We start from the raw sequence: 21,087 nt of genomic DNA on the forward strand, positions 1-21,087 counted from the left end.
TCCAATAATAAAGCGAAACTTTTATTGTTACTTAAAATCTGCAATGCACTCAAAATACCAATGTCATGCTTGTCTGACAACATGGATTCTTCACAAAAACATGCTCTTTGGCATTTACTATCCAACTGTCCTCCTTGACTGTATCCTGTATTAACGATACCAATGCCAGGCATGTATTTCCAATATCGACATGTTAGCTACTTTTGCTTCTGTTCCTCTGGAGCTTCTTCAGTATTCCTAAATTTATTAAAAATGTACATTAATAGCTTAGAGTTCCTGGTTCATTTTAGCAAGCAAAAATCTGTTCCTCTCTGGTGACAAAATATTTAACAGCAAAAGGTGGTCTCTAAACTTAGCTTTTGTACCTGCTGGAAACAGAAGTAATTAATTTGTCTGTAGCATGTAAGTATCGCTGACATATCTTTGCTTCTTCCTCCTTTGCTTCATGCCTGAAGGGTAAATAAACACCTTTCCAGCAAAGCAGCCTTAACATTATTTTCTTTTCCAGTGTGTATACATAAGTAAAATCCTCCTTACTGACTGTGATCCTGTTGACAGTCGAGTTTCATTGATAACCAATAGTTTGCTTTACTGATTGCCAACAAACTAATTAAATTAGATGAATGATGCTGGTCAGCTAACTTACAAAATGATACGGCTCTTACTGATCGAGTACATTTTGTAGCCACTTCGCTAACCTGCCAAGCATAAGGGTATATGAACAACTGACTGCAAAGTAGACTAAAGTGTAAACTTGCAGCAAAACAACTGCTTTGCAGTAAGCGTGCCTGTTCTCCCTCTTGGTATCCCTTCAAATATCTTAATTGGCTTGTGTTTGTTATCGGGTAACAACACGCACAGGCTCGCTTGGAGACGGCCGAGCAGCAGGGTAACATGTTTAGGTATCCAACCCCTCCGGCTTTTGGGACTTTTTATTGCAGACGCTCCGCTATTTTGGGCAGATACCTGAGGCGAGTGACAAGACAGATGCAAACCTGAGGGTGCTTGGGGCGGACGGTTGCCTCGGTCCCTCTCTCCTCCTCTCCTGCTGCCAGCCCTCCCTGCGCCCTGCCAACAAGAAACCCAAATAAAGAATTAGAGGTGTAAAAATCCCCACCGCGCCGCAAAAATACGACTAAAAATAAATAACGTAGGCCTTATTTTTCCCTCCTTTTCTGCTGTCGGGCACGTTTCACACCAGCAGACGCTCCGAGGAGCGGGGTACAGCTCCACAGGGCAGGGGGCTGCGAGAAGCTCGGCACAGGGTGCTCTTCTGCAAATTTAAAGATCTTCGCCATGTTTTGGGTTTCGCCCTCAGCCCGAGGTCTTTCTTCACAACGCACAACGAGGCGCTGACCCGCGCGCTGCGCGGCAGGGCAAGGCGGGCGGCTGCTGGCGGCACCGGGCCCCCCCAGTCCCCCGACCTGGCAGCCCCCCGACCTGGCAGCCCCCCGGCCGCCGCCCCGCCGCCGGGGCGAGGGCGACCCCAGACCCGCCCCGGGAGCCGCCGCGGAGGCCGCATCCCGGGCAGGATGGGGCCAGGCGGCGGCGGGAAGAGCTTCCCTCCCTCCGGCGGGCGGCGGCAGCAGCGGTGAGGGGGAGAAGGCGAGGTCCTGAGGGGAGCGGCGGGAGGGGCGGGGTCCCCTCCCGCGCTGCTTCTGTCAGGGGCGGCAGGCCTGAGGGCGAGGCTCCTCCCGAACGCCTTCCCCGCTGAGGCGGGGGCGGGTGCCCCTCGGGCCGTTCTCCCACCCCACTGCCGAGGGGCAGGTTTTTCCCCGCTCGGGTGCCGGGAGGAAGGGTCCCCCTCCCTGCCCTCCATCCCCTGGGGCCTCGGCCCTTCGCGAACACGGGGACTGCGTCTGCCGTGGAGGGGATGCTCAGCTCAAATTTACCAGGCGGTGGGATGAGGGACGGGGTAGTGTTCGTGCTGAAAGGCGGTTCCCTGGGGTAGCCTGTAGGGCCAAGAGCATCCTCCCTGCGGAGTGACGGTCTGGGTGGCGATTACTGCTGCTCTGCAGTCTCGTTCAGGGTCCATTCACGGGTGGTCTCCAAATGGAAGGAGAGAAGGAGCTGTGCGTGGCCATTTTCAAGGAGATCGCAGGAAGGGATCTCCCCACGGACATCTCCAAAGGTGAGGAATACAGCAAATTAATTTAGTACCTCCGTAATGTAAAGCCATTAAAGCCACTTCTGCATTGAGTTTACAGCCAAGTGTCCAGGTCATCATTAGTCATCAGGGATTAAGGATGGGAACAATCCTGAATCCATGGGTGAAGAAGGGGTGTTGCTCTCTGAGTCCAACATTAAACTAGGGTTTAGTAAAGGCTCACAGTCTCTAAGTCCCTTTCCTTATCTTGCTTTCTTGCTGAGCATGCATGTTGGCTTCTCTTTCATTATGATGAGGCCAACAGTGGGAATGAAGATGACAGTCCCCTGGCAGATGATCCTGAGAATGTGAAACAATATGAGACATTACCAGAGGCATTTAAAGATAACGCTTTCCAGAGACGTAGCAAGGCAGAGGCCTACGAGAGCCAGCATGTGTCAGAAATGCACCAGAGGGACCTCCTTGGGGAGAGGCAGGATGATGGCATTCATCTAGAAAAGGCCCTTGAGGGCCTCCGCAGCATCCTTCTCCACCCAGAAGATGCTATAGGAGGCGATCACTCTGGATACAGTGGGTGTGAGGAAATCATCAGTCAGACATGAAATCTTCAGCAGCATGAGGCATCCCAGACAGAGAAACCCCACAAATGTCCCAAATGTAACAAGGGCTTCAGGTGGTACTGATTTAATTAAACACCAGAGAACCCACACAGGTAAGAAGCCCTTCATATGCAGCGAGCGTGGGGAAAACTTCAGGGTGAGCTCCCCCACCTTATCTCCCACAGAAGAATGCACACAGGAGAAAGGCCCTACCCTTGTCTCAAATGTAGGAAGAGCTTCAGCCAAAACTCTCAACTTAGAAATCACCAGAGAGCCCACACTGGCAAGAGGCCCTTTGAATGCATGCAGCGTGGAAAAGGCTTCAGTGATTTCTCAGTGCTTGCGCAGCAGCAGCAAACCCACACGGGTGAGAAGCCCTATGTGTGTTCCCAATGTGGGAAGTGCTTCAAACAGAGCACTCATGCCAACACACACACAGGAGAAAAACCCTTTATGTGTGCTGAGTGTGGGAAGTGCTTCCAAAACAAGACACACCTCAAGCAGCACTGTAAGCTTCACCTGAAATAGACAGCAGGACAGCATTTCTTTGGGTCTACGAGCAGTGGTGCCTTACCTTTAAAAAAAAAACCAACTATAAATTCTATGGTGTGATTGAAAGAAGGAAGAAACCACCAAGGGGAGGAGAGGGTCTCTGTCACAGTACAAGTAGGTTGCTGATGAGGTGGGAGGAGGGTGGCAGGGTAGGGGCAGAAGTGGGAATAAGCTTTCTGTCAGTAGGCACAGCTTGTCCTGGGTATTGAAGGAAGGAAGGGATGTGGTAACAAGAAATAGGGAGGAAGTTCAGCAGAGGAGGAATTTGGTGCTTAGAAATCTGATTGGTGGGAGGACGGCCCTTGGAGAGATGAAAATATCCCACTGTCTTACTGAGAAGGCAAAAATGGCAAAGCAGGCTCCAGCAACAGGAGCCCGCATTCAGGAAATGAGTCACTTACTGAACTGCGGAGAAAAAGTTGTCCTTTATTCTCTCTGGCAGCATCTGTAGGTATTTTAGGAGCTCTGTTAAACCTGGGCAAAGATGTCCCAGTTTTCTGGTATGTGTTGTAATATTCCAGCTCTTTGATGTGTTAAGTGCCTTCCCTTATTAAATAGCAGCTCTGCTTCTGTTGTTCTCCTCCTTCTTTTCCTGCTCTATTTCTGTGTGCTCGGATTGTCCTTTCTACTACTTCAGTGACAGAGCAGCCATGGCTGCACCCATGATTGGTCTCACTGGACATTAGGATGAAATCTCACTAGCCTAGAACAATAATGGGTGTTACTGTTTGTCAAAGATCTTTTTGCTTTTCTGAGCAGGGTTTGATAACTGCCTTCAGCTGTATTTTGTCTTATGCATCCTGAAAGCCTTATTCAACCCTGGAGGCAACGAAGATAATCGTGTATATGTAAACATATGGAGCTGATTTGTAGCTTTACTAGCAGCATAGAATAGAATCACAGAATCGTTTAGGTTGGAAAAGACCTTTAAGATCATCAAGTCCAACCATTAACCTAGCACTGCCAAGTCCACCACTAAACCATGTCCCTAAGTGCCACATCTACATGTCTTTTAAATACCCCCAGGACAGCCAGTTCCTGTTCTTTTGGTGAATAAATTTTTCCTAATATCCACGCTAAACCTCCCCGGTGCAACTTGAGGCCATTTCCTCTTGTCCTATCGCTTGTTAGTTGGGAGAAGAGACCAACACCCACCTCGCTACAAACTCCTTTCAGGTAGTTGTAGAGCGCGATGAGGTCTCCCCTCAGCCTCCTTGTCTCCAGGCTAAACAACCCCAGTTCCCTCAGCCGCTCCTCATAAGACTTGTGCTCTAGACCTTTCACCATCTTCCTTGCGCTTCTCTGGACATGCTCCATGTCTTTCTTGTAGTGAGGGGCCCAAAACTGAACACAGTATTTGAGGTGCAGCCTCACCAGTGCCAAGTACAGGGGGACAATCACTTCCCTACTCCTGCTGGCCACACTATTTCTGATACAGGCCAGGATGCCGTTGGCCTTCTTGGCCACCTGGGCACACTGCCGGCTCATGTTCAGCCGGCTGTTGACCAGCACCCCCAGGTCCTTTTCCTCCGGGCAGCTTTCCAGCCACTCTTCCCCAAGCCTGTAGCGTTGCATGGGGTTGTTGTGGCCAAAGTGCAGGACCCCAAGGCACTTGGCCTTGTTAAACCTCATACAATTGGCTTCGGCCCATCAATCCAGCCTGTCCAGGTCCCTCTGCAGAGCCTTCCTACCCTCGAGCAGATCAACACTCCCACCCAACTTGGTGTCATCTGCAAACTTACTGAGGGAGCACTTGATCCCCTCATCCAGATCATTGATAAAGAGATTGAACAGGACCGGCCCCAGTACTGAGCCCTGGGGAACACCCCTCGTGACTGGTCGCCAACGGAATTTAACTCCATTCACCACAACTCTTTGGGCCCAGCCATCCAGCCAGTTTTTGACCCAGTGAAGAGTATGCCCATCTAAGGCATAAGCAGCCAGCTTCTCTAGGAGAATGCTGTGGGAAACAGTGTCAAAGTCTTTACTAAAGTCTAGGTAGACCACATCCGCAGCCTTTCCCTCATGCACCAAGTGGGTTGCCTTGTCATAGAAGGGCATCAGGTTAGTCCAGCAGCACCTGCCTTTCATAAATCCATGCTGACTGGGCCTGATCATCTGGTTGTCCTGTACGTGCCGCATGATGACATGCGTGATGGCACTCAAGATGATCTGGTCCATAACTTTCCCCAGCTCCGAGGTCAGACTGACAGGCCTGTAGCTCCCTGGATCCTCCTTCCAGCCCTTCTCATAGATGGGCGTCACATTTGCTAACCTCCAGTCAACTGGGACCTCACCGGTTAGCCAGGACTGCTGATAAATGATGGAAAGTGGCTTGGTGAGCACTTCTGCCAGCTCCCTCAGTACCCTTGGGTGGATCCCATCTGGCCCCATAGACCTGTGTGTGTCTGAGGTCACTAACCATTTCCCCTTGGATTATGGGGGCTTCATTCTGCTCCCCGTCCCTGTCTTCCAGCTCAGGGGGCTGGGTGCCTGGAGAACAATTGGTCCTACTAATAAAGACTGAGGCAAAGAAGGCATTAAGTACCTCAGCCTTTTCCTCATCCTTTGTCACTATGTCTCCCCCCACATCCAATAAAGGGTGGAGATTCTCCTTAGCCCTCCTTTTGTTGTTAATGTATTTATAGAGACATTTTTTATTGTCTTCTATGGCAGTAGCCAGATTAAGTTCTAGTTGGGCTTTGGCCCTTCTAATTTTCTCCCTGCATAACCTCATGACATCCTTGTAGTCCTCCTGAGTTGCCTGCTCCTTCTTCCAAAGGTCATAAATTCTCCTTTTCTTCCTGGACACCTGCATTCCTGAAGCCCCAGGAGGGCAGTAGGGTATAGGGGTTAGAGCAGGAGTGCGAGACCCTGGAGGTTTGAGTTCTGTTGGAGTGAGGGCAGGGGGGCAAAGGGGTTCAGAGAGAAAATGGGGGGGTTGGACCCCTGAGTGCCCAGGGGAGGCAGCTGGGCCTTGGGGTTAGAGCAAACCGCACTCTTCTATGTTCCTGGTTTCCCTCCATCCCTGAGCAGGTTTTTGGACAGCAAGACATTGGGTTGCCTGGGACAGCCACAAGGTGCAGAGCCCATCTTTCTCTACTTGTGAGGTGGTGAAAGATGCATGAACTGAGAGGCCTGGCAGGGAACAGAGCACAGCTGGAGGGGAGGGGAGTGGAAAACAGCACCAATGGAGGGGTCTATAGGGGAACATAGTGAGAACAGAGGGGGACGCAAGGGGTAAGCGTGAAAAGGCAAGTGCTGGAAAGGCAATGGAGCAGGCACAGAGGGGACTGAAGGGGAACTGAGGGCAAAGGAACAGGATGGGAGGGGAACAGAGCTCAACCGGAACTGGAGCTCAATCTGGAGATGAACAGAGCACATATGGAGAAGTCTGAAGATGTAATTATTAGCATAAAGCCATGATTATTAACAGCACTGGTAGGTAAGACATGACACCTGTCTGCAAGTTGCACCTGGCATTCTTACTGTCCTTCAGGGGGAAATCATTCTCACCAAGAACTACTCTGCAGTTCAGACTTCTGTTGGGTAGAGAACAGGCTTGTTTTTAGCAGTGTTTTAGAAAGAAATTTTAGGGCATATGAATGAAATTAAGTGGCCTAAAAGTGGTCCATAGTTAAGACACTGAGACTTACACATTTGAAGCAGGCACAGCAGCAGGGCAGAAGCACACTGCCTGTTTCTCACACCTGTGTGCCTTGGGCAGTTGGTAGCAGCTGGATGAGGGGTGCCTAACTGCTGCCATTGGTAATGAGTGGCTGACTGATGTGGGATGGATTTGACCTCATGTTGGTCAATTTTGAGGCCTGGGTTTAAGCAAAACTGGAAAATCAAACGGACAATTGGGCTAATTGCAAAGCTAAGCAGCAGGGGTTGATCCTTCCAGCAAATGCCTGTGAGACCATCTTAAACCGTATTTTATTGGCTCCCTTTCTGGATAGGGCAATCACCCAGCTTATAAAATATTTTGTTTAAAAACAAGGTTGAGCAAATTATGTCCAGACCACAGCAACTACTAAAAACACGTAGAGAGGGCTCTCCAAATTACTCTCTATTTGTCTGTGATGCACACAAGATTTGTGCCTCGGGTGGTTCCATGCCACCATGTTCCTGGTCCTTTGCTCGCTGTCAGCAGCTTGCTTCAAAATGCTCTACAATTAACAGAAAAATGGGAAACTTTGGCTCCTACTTCAGTGAGCAGCTGTGACAGTGAAAGGTGCTTCAGTCACAGCTTTCTCGCCCCAGTGTTGGACCAAAGACAAGAAAACAGCATGTGCCCAAGCTGCCCTTCTGTGTGATCTGCAGCTTCTGCTGAGACGCTGAGCAGCTGAGACGTAAGCACGTGGGTCTGTTCTGTTGACTTTGTTCCTGGACAAAAGGATGGGACAGGACCTTTGTAAACTGCTGCCATAGGATCAGTTGGACCAAATCACAGCCTCTCTGGGGAACTAGTTTATTAAAACTATCTTTATTTTTTTAACATGATGTTGAGGCATAAGGGTCTCCTAGTCAGGGTTATACAGCTGGTTAGCAATCCTCACTCTGATGTGGTGCTTCTCTGCTGTGAGCAAACTAAAATGTGTTAAATAATGTTTTTTATTTGTTTTTAAACTCCAGTACACACATCAGTTTGCTTGGTGCAGATTCTATCCAGGAGTTTGCAGTTCCAAATTTAATTTTCAAGTCCCTTATTCTTTAAGGTCGCTGCAAACCTCCTCACTCTCCATCAGTCTCTAGAGGAGTTATCAGCTTACAGTGTACCAGGGGACGAGTCTCCTTCATCACGGGATAGATCGTGTGCTCACCAGTAAAGGAGGAACTCTAATGGAGGTGTTAAAAGTACTGCTTGCTCAGTGGAGAACTGTGGAGAAGTTGACATGGTTATCTGTGAAGCGATAACATTTAAATCACATCCACAGTACTAGTTTGCTGAGTGTTTATAAAACCTTCAATGGGAGCTTGGAAGACTTATTTCTGTGTCCCCAGAATATGACTGGAAGTTCTGGTGGCTGGTATTCGACTGCTTTGGATCTCACATACTTAACCTAAGATGTTACTAAAGAAAATGGTAATATTTGCACTGGGACTATCTAGTATCTAGGGCACTGAATAATTAAACTCAACAGAGACTTTAAGCTGCCAGCATCTCTGGAAATGTGATTTATTTACATTAGTACTGAGTCAGGTAAAATGTTTCTGTTCACACCATCCTGAACATAACAGAGAAATTCTCATTTTTTAGAGCTGTTTTCAGCAAGTGAGCTGTATGTTTAAGAAGCAAACACTAGATCACATCTATTTGTTCAGACAAGTCCTACATTTTTGTCCCGAACGTCAAGTTACACATTCTGCAGAAACTCATATGGCCATCAGAAGAGCACAGGGACAGCACATGTGCATCTATCAGTTAAAGTTAGCCTTTGTTCCCAGCTGAAACCTGGAAATAGCATGATTTTTTTCAGCACTGTTTGTTTTTTCTCAGTGTTTACAAATGTCTTGTCTCTGCAATGAAAACCCTTCAGTGACTAAGGCTGTCCTGCAATATTTTTCTCCTTTTTATCTTGCTGAAGTTGTTGTTCTGCTGGGCAGCCATCAGATTTATTGCAAAATTGGTAACTAGGGAAATGAGAATGGATGAGGAAGTTTTCACCTGACGAAATCTCCCCCTTCTCTCCCTCCACAAACCGTCCTAACTAAAACTCTGTTGCACTTACATTGTGCTTTTCACCTCACAATGCTTGCAGCGACCAAATTTGCTCTCAAGTTTGACTGTCAGAGGAATGGCACACAAAACTGGACAGAGTTCTTGAAAAAGTGAGCAAGATTTGTAACAGCTTTTGCAATCAGGTGGCTTCTACCCGCTGCGTGTTTGGTAAGGCTGGCAAGAGCTGAGTGAGTAAGGTAGAGCTGAGTATTCGTAAAGTGTAATCATAGTTCTAGGACGAATTGTGGTTTACAAAAGCCTTAAAGGTGGTATGGAGTGAAAAGAAGGACTGATGTGTTCACACCATGGACCGTGTGGAGTCTTACTAAAACAATGTCTTTGTGCTGCACAAAATGTAGAAGTGGATGTGGACTATACAGTAGAGTTACTCTGATCAGCCTGTACTCAACAAACAAATGAACATTTCACTTTTATTTATTCTGAGTTGGGACGGGGAGGGTGGGCGGAACGAGGGGGCTGTTACACAAAGTCTTCATTTAAAGGCTTTGTAGTTTGCTGCTGCTGCTGCTGTTCACCCAGCTCTCCTCTGGCTCAAGGCCCTACTTGCTTAGCCAGGTCTCAGCTCCTCTTAAGACTTAGGCAGCCTTGCTTTTCAAGTACTCCCTTCTCTGTGGGGCCACGGAGGCTATCCACTGACCAGTGCACTGCTTGGCCTCTTCCCACGTGTAGCGGGGCATGTAGCCAAAATCCTTCTGTGCTTTTCTATACGAGAAGGTGAATGGGGTGTTCAGTAGAGTGACCAGGTGACGGTTGGTGGAAGGGATGTATCTGAAAAAGGGCCTGAGCAAGAAGCTCATGATCTCCAGCAGCAGTGAGAAGTAATACAACATTGTCAGAGGCATGGGGAGCCGGGGCTCAATTCCAAACCCCAGGTCCCTGGTCAGCTCATAATTTAGATCTGCATAGCTCATATGAGGAGTGTCATCTGAGATGTAGTAGAACTGCCCCCTGATGCACCTGGCTTTCTGTGGGACCCGCAGGGCTTTGGCTGCCTGCACATGTGCCCAGGCGATGTTCCCCACATAGACGGGGTTCACCAAAGCCTCCTTCTTGGAGAAGCGCAGGTAGACATTTTTGTTCAACAGGCACTTATCCAGATGCCCTTGAAGAAATGGGCATCCTTCTCCGAAAATGTACATGGATCTCAGGGCACAAGTCATCAGCGTGCCACCATCCTTTAACACCTGGCCATCTGCTTTCAGCACAGAATCCTCTGCCAGTCTCTTACTCTGGGCGTAAGGAGATTTTGATATGCTCTTATAAGCTGTACCTTCATCACCATTGAAAATTGGGTCACCTTTGCAGTTTGGGCCTGTCACTTCTATGGTACTGGTATATATGAAGTGCTGGACGTTACAGCGGACACATGCCTCCAGCAGTAGCTGAGTACCTTCAAAAGAGAAACGTGCAAGTCAGTCTAGAGCTCTCCAAGCAGGGAAAAGTGGGCTTTTTAGATCAGAAACAGCATCTCTGGCCTGAGCTTGGCCAGATCTCCCCTCTCTGCAGCTGGAAGAACGCTGTCCTGAACTGGGCAGCATGTTCAATGAAACTGAAACTGCCCTGAATCTGTATTTAAGTGGTATCAGTGCACCTGCCGGAGTTAAACGAGGATGAACACTTGGTCTTAATTGCACGTTGTGGGGATTTTTATGCCATGAGTCGAATTTTGCTCTTGCTTAGGCTAGCATGGACACTGACCACAGATTCAGGGGCTTGTACCTGTTGGTTGGATTGACTTGGCTTAAGGCACAGAACCTTCAGAAGCTGCCCCTCTCATTAGGTACCATCCACCCTGTATGCTGAAGGCCCTGCTTTCCAGGCTTGAGGATGCTCTTGGGTGGTTTGCTAAGCATGGACAGAATTAACGTGGGACCTGAAGGTTTGCTCCAAAATCAGCTTCACCCAGTGGGAGTCTATCCACCATTCAATTGGCTTTGGAGGAGGTCTTGGGGAGAAAGACCTTATGTCAGAACAATGCACGATACTACGTAGTCAAAGATCATAAAGTGCAGTGAGCAAAGTGATGATTGTGTATGTATGCCTCCTTTTTTCGCATATTCTGGATTTTATTTGCAATAATACAGGATTTCTTACTTTTAAAATCCTATTATAATCCTTTCATCGAGGAGAGCAGAGGTAAACTGGCGAGTTTAAGGTCTTTCAAGTAGCCAAGAGGGTTAAGCTAGGAAAGCACATTCAAGTGGAAAATAAATATTTTAATAAATTGGGTTGTTTTAATTACAAGTAGACTCTCTTCTTTTTTTTCTGAGCTTCTGAGCTTTTGCCTTATTTGTTGTGCATGGTGTAATGAGAGAGATTATGTGTGAAAGGGCCAGTGATTTTGGAACAGAAGATACAGCTCAAAGATATTTGAAAAGGTATTTGGCAAAGGAACATTAAACCAAAATGACTGATATGATATCAGAAGGGTGTGGCCTAAAATCTAGAGGATAAAATCAAACACTAGCAGCGAGGCACATAAATGATCTAACAAGTCTGCTCAGTCTGTTACAACTAAAGGCAGCACAATGCAGAGCAGGCTAGCGTTGCTAAAGAGAATATAATGAATAAAAGAGGTTCAGAGGACTAAGGAATATTGGCAGCAAAATATGGACCCATTAATGAGTAAAGAATGGGAAGAATTATTGAACTGAATATTGTTAGGGTACCAAAATTCCTTTTTCAAGCTTGAACAAGCAAAAGAAAGAAGTTGAAATAAAATGAGGATGAGGCTTTAAGAAACACTAAAGAAGGGCAAATTAAAAAAGGTTACACAGCCAGGAATAAATTCATGTGAAAAGTGAGTTCATGCAAGTCACTATATTTAGGTGACACACAAGCCAGGTCATCTGGAAAATTAATTAATTAATAAAATATATTCTTTTAAAAATTAATAGCTTAATTCCTGCCATCAATGCTGTTTAGAAAGTGAGGGAAAGTAATAAAATGCAGAAGGGCGAGATAAAATCAAATGAGATAGCAAGTTTTAAAAAAAACCAAACATAAAATTATCTTGGCAGTTAGTATCTGTTCAAGATCAAGTTCACCCAAATAAAATGTGTTTTATTTGCCAATCAAAATTGTATGTAAAAAATGAAAAGGTTCTTACAATAATGGGAATTTGAGCATCTTTCACATAGCATGTGATAAAGTAAATCTTCCAGGGAGCAGGTCTTGAAGTTTTGCTTGCACACAAAGCCCTTCTGGCTGAGGATTTGATTCACAGAGGGTACTTTTGTTTGGATTATATTTAATTATTTTCTTAATTCCCTTCCTCCTAAAAATTTGCTTCCCTTCCCTTCCTAAATGGGTATTTTTGCTCTGAGGCATTGTGTGGCATGTGAGACAGAGGAAAGCCCTGGCAAGTTTAACTTGTTTGCTTCTGATCTGGTTTGTGAACATCCACATCTGATTCCTTGACACATTTATATTATAAAAGTTCTGTTTTCTAGGAGAAACAAAACTTTCATTCTGCAAGTCTATGAAGTACGTAGCAGTGTCTTGGCTGGTCAGAAAGCCAGAAGAGCATCAGAGTGGAAATGGAGGGAAATAGGGAAGAGGACAGCAGTATTTACTGACTGACCTTAGGGTCAGTTTGCTCTAGGAGCAGGCCTGGTGTGTGCTTTCATTCTACCAAATGTTATCAGCTAGCCCTCCGAAGCCTCAGTGGGCTTTTTTCACGCACAGGCAGACTCTGTTGGGGGGGCATCTGAAAGATTTATGAAAACCTAGATACTTTGCGCCTAAGTCAAAACCTGCCGAAAGGAACAATGGGACAGACTTAAATGAACTCTCTAGCTCTGACTCCAGCTCAGAGCTAGAGAGCTTTCTGCTTTTGGGAATGCTTTTTAATATTTGTTTGGTTTTTTGTTTTGGTTTTGGGTTTTTTTTTCCCCATGGGTTTAGGCAACACATTCTGCTGTGAAAAACAGATTGTAGCAGGAGTACGTTCAGAGAGCAAGCTTTACAAATCCTCTTTCTGAACTACCACCCCTGTGTATTTATTTTTCACACTACCCAATGCACAGGTTTACAGGAGCTTGCCTTTCTGCTCTTCCCTCCTGGCAGGGACCTAAGAAGCTGCCCTCTGGGCTCTAATTTGTGGTCACTGTCAATTTGTGGCTTTGACTGACTAGAAATGAAAGGATCTGCAAGCTGAATGTACAGACAGTGAGCCAGGCTAAAACAACCAAGATGCCATCCCACTGTTTTTAAGGTGCGTGTAAGAGACAACTCAGCTATAAAGAACGCTCTCTTGCTCTGAACACGGGTGAGTAGCCAATATTTTTAAAAGTGGTGCCTGTAGAAATATGTTCCTTACTTTTCTGTGAAGAAGCCCTGTATCATTGACAGAGAGGAACAAAGGACCAGAAAATCTATTCATGTAAATAAGAATATCTTCCCCAAATCCTCACCAAAGAGCTGAAGCAACACAGCCAGGGAGGTCAGTGTGCATGCAGGTTAGGCTGTACCAGTTCTCTGAAAGGCATAGAGGGATCAGAGGGAGGGGGATGAAGTTGTTCTTTTAGGAAATATATTTAAATTTCCCAGCAGCTGTTGCCATACAGGCCATTTCTAAACCAAACCCTTCCCCTTTTATCTGATCTTTTCATGAGGAACAGGGGTTCCATAGTAGAAAGGGAGATCCTGTCACTGATTGAGACGTCACTGAAGGCCCTCCCTCCCATAGCCTTGAGTTTATTGGAGGAATTTTACTTATAAGCTCAAGGTGGGAGAGCATCTGCTCCTCTGTCTGAACTGCATTCATGCACACACAGACATAATGGCAAATGGGAGGAAAAGGAGAAGAGGAGGAAGAAAAAGAACAGGAAGCAGAGAGCCACAGGGTCTGGGACGTTAGCAATGCAAGTTTCTTGCAATTGCAGCCAAAGCCTCTAGTGTTTGTAAAAATTAAAAAATGTACACAGGCAGTGATGGTACATGGGGAGGGAGAATAAGAGCCGATTTTCTCAAATGCGCGTTGGGATTTCAGAGGTGAATTGCTTCCAGAAAGGTCCACTGAGCGTGGGATTGTGGCTGTCCCCACTGAAGGCAGAGCCTGTGCAGATCTCGGGATGGGCACGTGGAGTGCTGACAAGAGTGAATGATCCTGCAGTGCCCTGCAGTGGAAGACCGGTGCACGCTGGGGGTGGAGAGGGCCAGAGCTGCATAGGGCTGCACATATGCATGCTTTGCACTCACAGGTGTGGCTGTGCAAGATGCAGAACAACCCCGTTAATCTGGCTCAAAAGAACAGGTCAGGTGCTCCCTTTCCTGAGCAGGTGATGATCAGGACATAGCAGACACGGGTTTGAGAAAGGTGCTTCACCCGCTCACCTCTTACATTGACTTCCCAGAGCAGCTGCTTCTCTATGAGGCCCAAGGTATCAATGATGGAAGCTGTGTGGATGACGAGGGAGACCCCCTGACAGGCACGGTGCAGGAACGTCGCATCTCGGATGTCCCCTTCCAGGATTTTCACCTCAGTCTTACCCTGGAATTCTGCAAGGGCAGCAGGAAACAAAGCAGAAGACCTTGTGGGCATCCTAAGAAGAGCACTGAAAGGAGTGGTGAAGGGCTGTGTGGATGCTGACGCTGCGCCTGGGCGGTGCTGACCGCCCAGGCAGGGGAGCGATATTTTAAGGCTGGCAAAACAGAAGGCGTTTTCCAATGGCTGTATTGTCAAGTGCTAATTACAGTGCTACAGAAGTCTATGTTGCATTACCTACCATATTTTTGGAGCCAATATTCAACATGGTGTGTTCTTTTTTTTTTTTTTTTGAGAGAAATCTTTCCCACTGCTAGCAAGGGCCTGAAGCTTCCTTCAGGTGTGACTATTTTAAAGTTCACAGGGGGAGTAGCTTTAGCTATGCATGTTCTGGTGACTGGCTCTTTATAAAAGTGTTAACCCAAGTATACCGAACAGCCAGGCACTGCATGCTCCTGTCTTCAAGGTGATGAATGATCTCTCTCCACCCACAGCATGTGTGCACAGAGCTGTGTTCACACCTATTTTCTGCTCCTTGACCTTGCCCATATTGCAGCTCTTCTAATACATTACTTACGGTTCTGACACATCTTTTTTATGTACCTCAGCCAGGACTTACTGTGCCTCTTCTAACTCCAGCTCTGGCTCCATTTCAGCGACTGTGCTGTGGGGTCATTTTTAGCATGCACATCTTTCTGGTCCAAATCTGAACTCTGGAGGCTGCTCTCCTGAGCTACCTCAGCCCTGACTTGCTTTAACTCCTGCTTTTTAAGCCCCCTCCCTCTCCAGCAGCTACTGTGTGTGACTCTGGTGCAGTCCTAGGTCTCAGAGCCATCCTCCCCCTAAGTTTTGCTGGGCAGAAGCATCCTTATCCAGCCCAGAACTACACTAACAAAATTGAGCCGGCACAGGATGGTCACCTGGAGAAATTTATACTCTGAGGCGATGCTGCTCTCCTGGGAAATCTGCTGGCCTGGCCGCAGCTATGCCATGGGATACAGCTCAGCATGCCTTGCTATGCCATGGGAGGGGAGAGGACTTTCTCAGCATGCCTTACAGCTTTTTAGGACGTGGTGTCATTACAGCAAGTCCTCTCGCGAGCCTCTGCTGTGGCTGCACTAGAGGGCTCCCCAGGCACAGGGACTCTGCAGCACAGGCAGGCCCTCTGTCTTCTTCCAGCATAATCAAATGCCCATTTTAGATAAGAGAAGAACCTGATTAATTTATACAGCTTTTAGCCTCAGCCGTGACTGAAATCTCATGTATCCTAGTGCTTTGTCAGCAGCTCCAAAGCAGGCAGTATTTCATCCCATGTCTTTAATGGAGAAACACTAGAGAGACAAAGACAGCTGCTGGGATCTGGAACTGAGTGGGAGTATCTTTTAAAATGGTTTTATCTCATTATCTCTGTAGCATGCTAGAATGTAATCCTGTATTAACTTAACGATTATTCTGACGCCACGGGTTTGAGGGTCTTTTATTTTCATCACAGTTAGTTGGTCTGAGATGTGAAATCTGTGAAACATTTACAAAACTGTTACTAAATCTGGAGTTACTGCCCTCCCAGCACAGTCACTGCCACATGCTCTCTTATGGTCTTTTACTCTACAGAGTGCATTCTTTTTCTAGGGCTCCGTTTCCAGAAGGTTTACACTGACCTCTACTTGTATGGATGCAAAAGTGTCAGACTATGGGGCTAGGCTTTTTGTTAAGCACCTGGCAGTTAGATTTGCTCTAATAAACATTAGTCTCTGTACAGCCCTTAGGTTGATGTTCTCCATGAGTAAGGCTTTGTGGGGTTACAGTAATCCATAGGATTGAAATACATGGTTTTCACAATGTAAATTCTGACATGTGGCCCCTTCAGAATGGTCACTCTGCCTGGGCAGGAGTTAGGAAAACGGAAGTTTTTACACATGCAAATCAAAGCTTTCAGGAAAAATACAAAAGATATCTGTCCCTTTTAAACCTGATCACAGGGATAGTTGGTATCAGTCCCTAGAAAGCTGCTGTCTAGCTGCTTTGTGCCTTGCAATTTAAATTGTGTGTGTGAAATGAGGCAGGAAAGCTGCTCCTCCATTCCACTTTAGCCAGCAGAAGTTGCCGTGGTAAATACAATATGGGACTTGTTCACTTTACCAGCATCAGCTAGATGTCAGGAATCAGCACATTGATCTTGTTTTGCTCTGGGGGAAGAGGAAAACTACAGGTGAGCTTGGAAGCAGAGAGAGGAAAGAAGAAATGACTGACAGACAGTGGCTTCAGGCTGCGATGGACAGCAGAGAGAAACTTGATTTCCATCTGCACAAACCATTGCCCAGGCATCAAAAAAGCACGTGTGTGTCAGGTAAAAGGGGGAGGAAAAGAATAAATTCAACTCAGCTCTCCATTTTTCCATACAGTGATTATGAGAAAGTACCTACCCACTGGGAAAGCTGCTTCTACTTCACCAATGTGTCCTCTGAACTGTAAGCAATGCTCCCTGCTTGCTACGGGGTGGTTTTTGCTTGGAAATGCAATGATGACTCAATAAAATTCAGTGTCCTGTTGTAAGCACTGGCTGACTCAGCAGTCCAGTCAGACTATTTGCCCTAAACTGCCTTTGTCTTTTCTATGTGTTGTTTAAAGTTCAAGCAAACAGGAACGTCTGTGAGACTTAGCTTGAATTTCTTAGTCCTCTTTTACAGAGGTCCTAACAGCTGTGGGGTGGATGGTGGGGAAAAGCATTCCTCAGGAGAGACCTCTGCTTTCCTGGTTAACTGGATGCTTCATTAAAATGGTCCACTTTGTTTATTCATAGGAGAAAATTAAAAATTGCATCTTATTTTCATTTATAAAGGGTAAAGCAATTTATTGGCTGCTTTGGCCCAGGGAAGCTGAAATGTTTATTCTGTTCCCATTTCAGCTACTAGGATGTTCTGTTGCTACTCTGCCTTTCTGTTTTGAATGCAGTGATAAAGGCAAATGAATGTCTGCAACATTGAGCAAAAATCCAGGAGGAAGTTTCCCAGAGCAGAAACTTTCCCCTAGCAAAAGTCTTGGGAAAAAACCAACATTCCTTCTTCCTCTACTTTCCTTCTACTTTGGAGCAGTGGTGGGTTAGCAGTGCAAAAACACTCAATGCTCAAGCGTCACACAATCTATAAATATCTGTCTCTGAAAAATGACATGAAATGAGGGTTCAGGGGAAGAGGGGGGAGATGTACAGAGGGATGAGACAAGGGGGAGTCAATGCTTTGAAATAGTAAGAAATCCTCTTGAGAACAACCTAGGAGTTTCCAACTTTTCCAGAAGTGCCAGTGCAATAGTGAACAAAAAAAGAATTGCGTAAGTGGAAGCACAGGAAAGGCAGAAAGATAAATTTGAAGTGGAGATGGGAGGTAGGAAACCCAAGGCACCAAACTACCATGTTCAACGTGACGTTTATTCTTAACCACACCGTGTAACTGGGTAGACTCCAGCTCACAGCACCTGATGTTGATTGGATCACCCTGGACTCCTTAGGGCTGTGGAAGACCGCAAATGCCACTGTTTTACGCAGACTGAGTGCGATGGTCAAGGTCTCAGCAGGAAAGTTGTTTGGACAAAAGAGGAGTGTCCCTTAGTGTCTCCTGGCACAAAGAGCTGTAACTTGCACATGCTCCTCTGTCTTACTACCCACAGCCCTGACTCTGCAAAGATATTGCAAGTAAAAGACGCTCAAGAACTTAGCGAGAAAGAAAACCACGCAGCTCTGTTTCTGGCTATTCAGGAAATCCAAACAACATATGCTAGCAAGTAGAAGTCCCTGCAGTAAAAATAATGCAGGTCAGAAGACTCCAGCCCCACAGTTTTTGCAGCAGCCCTGCATTTGGAATAGGAGTCACTGTGCTAGAGAAGGGCTTGAAAGGGAATGGCAGGACAATATTTCAGGTAGTCCCAAGCACAAGCACTAGCAGGACACTTGAAGAGATGTAGCTATAGAGGCTGATACGAACAGAGGGACTGCCAATCAAAGTGCAGGGCCTCAAGGCAGTTCAAACACATCTGAAATGCCAGCCTGTTGTTCCTACTACCTGTTTGTGGGGGAAAAAAAAGCTCTGACAACTGATTTTTCCCTTTCTCCTGTGGTGGTCAGATAGGCAGCAGGAATGTTGCAAGAATGGGAATGGGAGTGTCTGGGCAGTGTTCAGTGGAGGAAGGAGAGAGGATAAGCAAAGAGGTCCTAGAGCTTTCCTATTAAGAAAAAAGGAACAGCGAAACCTTTGCTGCTGCCCAGCCAAGATTGCGCTCACACAAACAGTCGTTTTCACTCCCCAGGAAGCTCCATTACCCCCACAAAGCTCTCCTGGCCCGAAGCAGCGCAGATGCTTCTGTCGCTGCCCTGCTGCATCAGTGCTAAACCACACACGCTCCTGCTGCTGCAAGCGCTTCTGCCTACTGCAGCTGCAGGTTCTGTCACTGCGGGAACGGCCTGGAAATCAGAGCAGGAAGGGCTGCTGCAAGGCTCAAGGGCATCTAGCAAATCCTCAGTGAAATGCTGAGATTTAAGATGAGATTTAATGAGGAAGAAGTCCGAGTTGTATAAAACCATCCTAAGGGCTTGTGCAATTTGCACCAGGTTTACGGTGCACTGTTACTATTCTTTGATGACACTGAAATGATTTATAGAAAGATTGTGGCTCTTTAGCAAATCGTATGGGGATATTCCGTAAGGGTTCCCATATAGCTGCCTGTGTAGAGGAAGATTAGTCTTGAGGTTAAGATGTGATGGAGGAAAGCATTGTCAAGTAAATGTGATGTAGGGATTGAAGAACTTGATTGAATTTAGGTTCCTACGTGCCTTTTTATAGATGTGCTCAGGATCCCAGGAAATGGGACATTTAAAATATAATACCCTGAGCTGCTTTCCCCACCACAGACCGTTTCTGACACTGGGCATATTACTCATTTGTGCTGTCTCCAGTCCATTCAAGAAGCCAGTCCTTACTTGCCCTTTGCAAATGGGTCCTGTCTCTTCTGCGCATAGCACAAAAGGGCTCTGCTCTCCAGGCAACTGCGATAATATTAATAATAACAACAAATTTTTAAGATACCTCATCACAACTCTCAGCCAGAAGATCACTATTAACCCAACTAATCACAGGTTGAAGAAAACCATTAGCATTTGCACCCACAACTTTGCCACTGCCTTCTAGCCTAGCGCGTCAGAGCCCAGGACAGGATGCTCTGGGTTACACTGCCCCCCCCACCCCCAGTAGAGCAATGCTTGCATTTTCCTTTCCCCCAAGAAAAATGTGAGATTTTTGCACTAATTTTGCTCTGTGGGTTTTGATGTAATAGAAGCCAGGTTGAAGGCAGCCTGTTTACTGCACGAACAGTATATAGGCCTCTCTTCCGATCTAGAGAAGCCTCAGGGTCTGGCAAAGAAAACTCTTGCTTTTACGTTTTACGTCCGATTTCTTGCTGGAGGGAGAGGGAAGGATAAAGCAAGACTTCCTTGAAATAAAATCTCTATCTGCAAAGTTGGTTTGGATGAGAGGTAAAGACTTCCAAGCTATCCATATGAGACAACAGCACATTATACCTGTAACACACAGTCCTCACGAAATGGTACTTACTTCCAAATCTCCCGAGTGCTTCATTGCTAAAGGCTTTGTCCAGCAGTCGGATCTCAGCCAGTGCCTCCTCTTCTTCCAACAGCAAGCGGACAATCCTCTGGCCGAGAAATCCTCCTGCTCCTGTCACCAGACAGCTTACCCCAGCCAGGGACATTGCGCTGGGTTGCTCCTCGGTGGCGAACTGGCTGTCTCTTGAGCTTAGACCGGCCGGCTCACCTCCTGCCTGAGGAAATGAACACACGACGTCAACCTCTGGAGTCTTTACAAATCAAAGGGCGTTACCAGAAGGAGAGACTACTGGAAAACAAACTCTAACCCCTACATTAAACAACAACTTTTAAAGCATGTCTTACTTTTACTAGCTATTCCTATTCACAAGTAGCCTACGCATTTTTCCATGCAAAGAAAAAACTATTTAAAAACTATTAAACTAAAGAAATTAACAAATCTGAAAATGCTCAAAATCAACTTCAATGCCAAACAAACCCCACAGAAGTCTGCCTCAATCCTTGGTTCCACCTCTCTAGCACTCAAAAGACTGTGAGGGAGATTTGCTTATATTTATATACCGCAGAGCACCACCTCAGTCAGTTTGTTCCCCTCCCTCTCGCGTGCCTCCTTTGCTGCAAATGAATGTGGTGCTTCCACCCCCACCCCCCCCGAAGAGGAAGGCTCTGGATGCAGCGAGGTCTGAGCCTAGATGTGGTCCTGCGCACCTAAATCCTCGGAGGGTAAACCCTCATGCTGATAATTCTCTGTAGCTGCGCTTGCTTGTGTAATACAGTGTTAATATGAAGGTAGACAGCATTAAAATTAAATGTAAATAGCAGGAGTAGCTGTTTATAATGGTTTGAGAAGTGGACTCTACTGCTGTAGGTTTTTTTGGATACTGGGCTCCCCCATTATAGCATGGGTTTCTCACTTTCTGTGCAAGATCGAAAACTAACCTCTGGGATTTTGTATTGGTTCAGTATACTCGAGGCATTCAAAGTGAT

At 46.5% G+C, this 21,087-nt stretch overlaps 1 protein-coding gene across 2 annotated transcripts; it reads right to left on the minus strand.

The window, feature by feature from the left end:
• On the minus strand, positions 1–20,618 carry LOC142089366 (3 beta-hydroxysteroid dehydrogenase/Delta 5-->4-isomerase-like). 2 transcript variants are annotated; one of them, XR_012676189.1, is made up of 4 exons: positions 20,093–20,179; positions 1,893–2,446; positions 996–1,068; positions 1–449 (listed from the first exon to the last, which is right to left on the minus strand). XR_012676189.1 is itself a non-coding variant. In XM_075165794.1 (4 exons), the coding sequence occupies exons 2-4, from the start codon at positions 20,244–20,246 to the stop codon at positions 9,580–9,582; spliced, it is 1,134 nt and encodes a 377-aa protein (XP_075021895.1). In that variant the 5' UTR covers positions 20,247–20,315; positions 20,579–20,618; the 3' UTR covers positions 8,417–9,579. The 2 variants fall into 2 exon arrangements, 1 of the variants encoding a protein (XP_075021895.1); XM_075165794.1 differs by lacking the exons at positions 1–449; positions 996–1,068; positions 1,893–2,446 and adding exons at positions 8,417–10,394; positions 14,342–14,506; positions 20,579–20,618 and having other exon boundaries at positions 20,093–20,315.
• Positions 20,619–21,087: the final 469 nt, after the last annotated feature.

Source organism: Calonectris borealis, chromosome 1 (genome assembly GCF_964195595.1).
Source record: "Calonectris borealis chromosome 1, bCalBor7.hap1.2, whole genome shotgun sequence".
Taxonomy (NCBI): domain Eukaryota; kingdom Metazoa; phylum Chordata; class Aves; order Procellariiformes; family Procellariidae; genus Calonectris; species Calonectris borealis.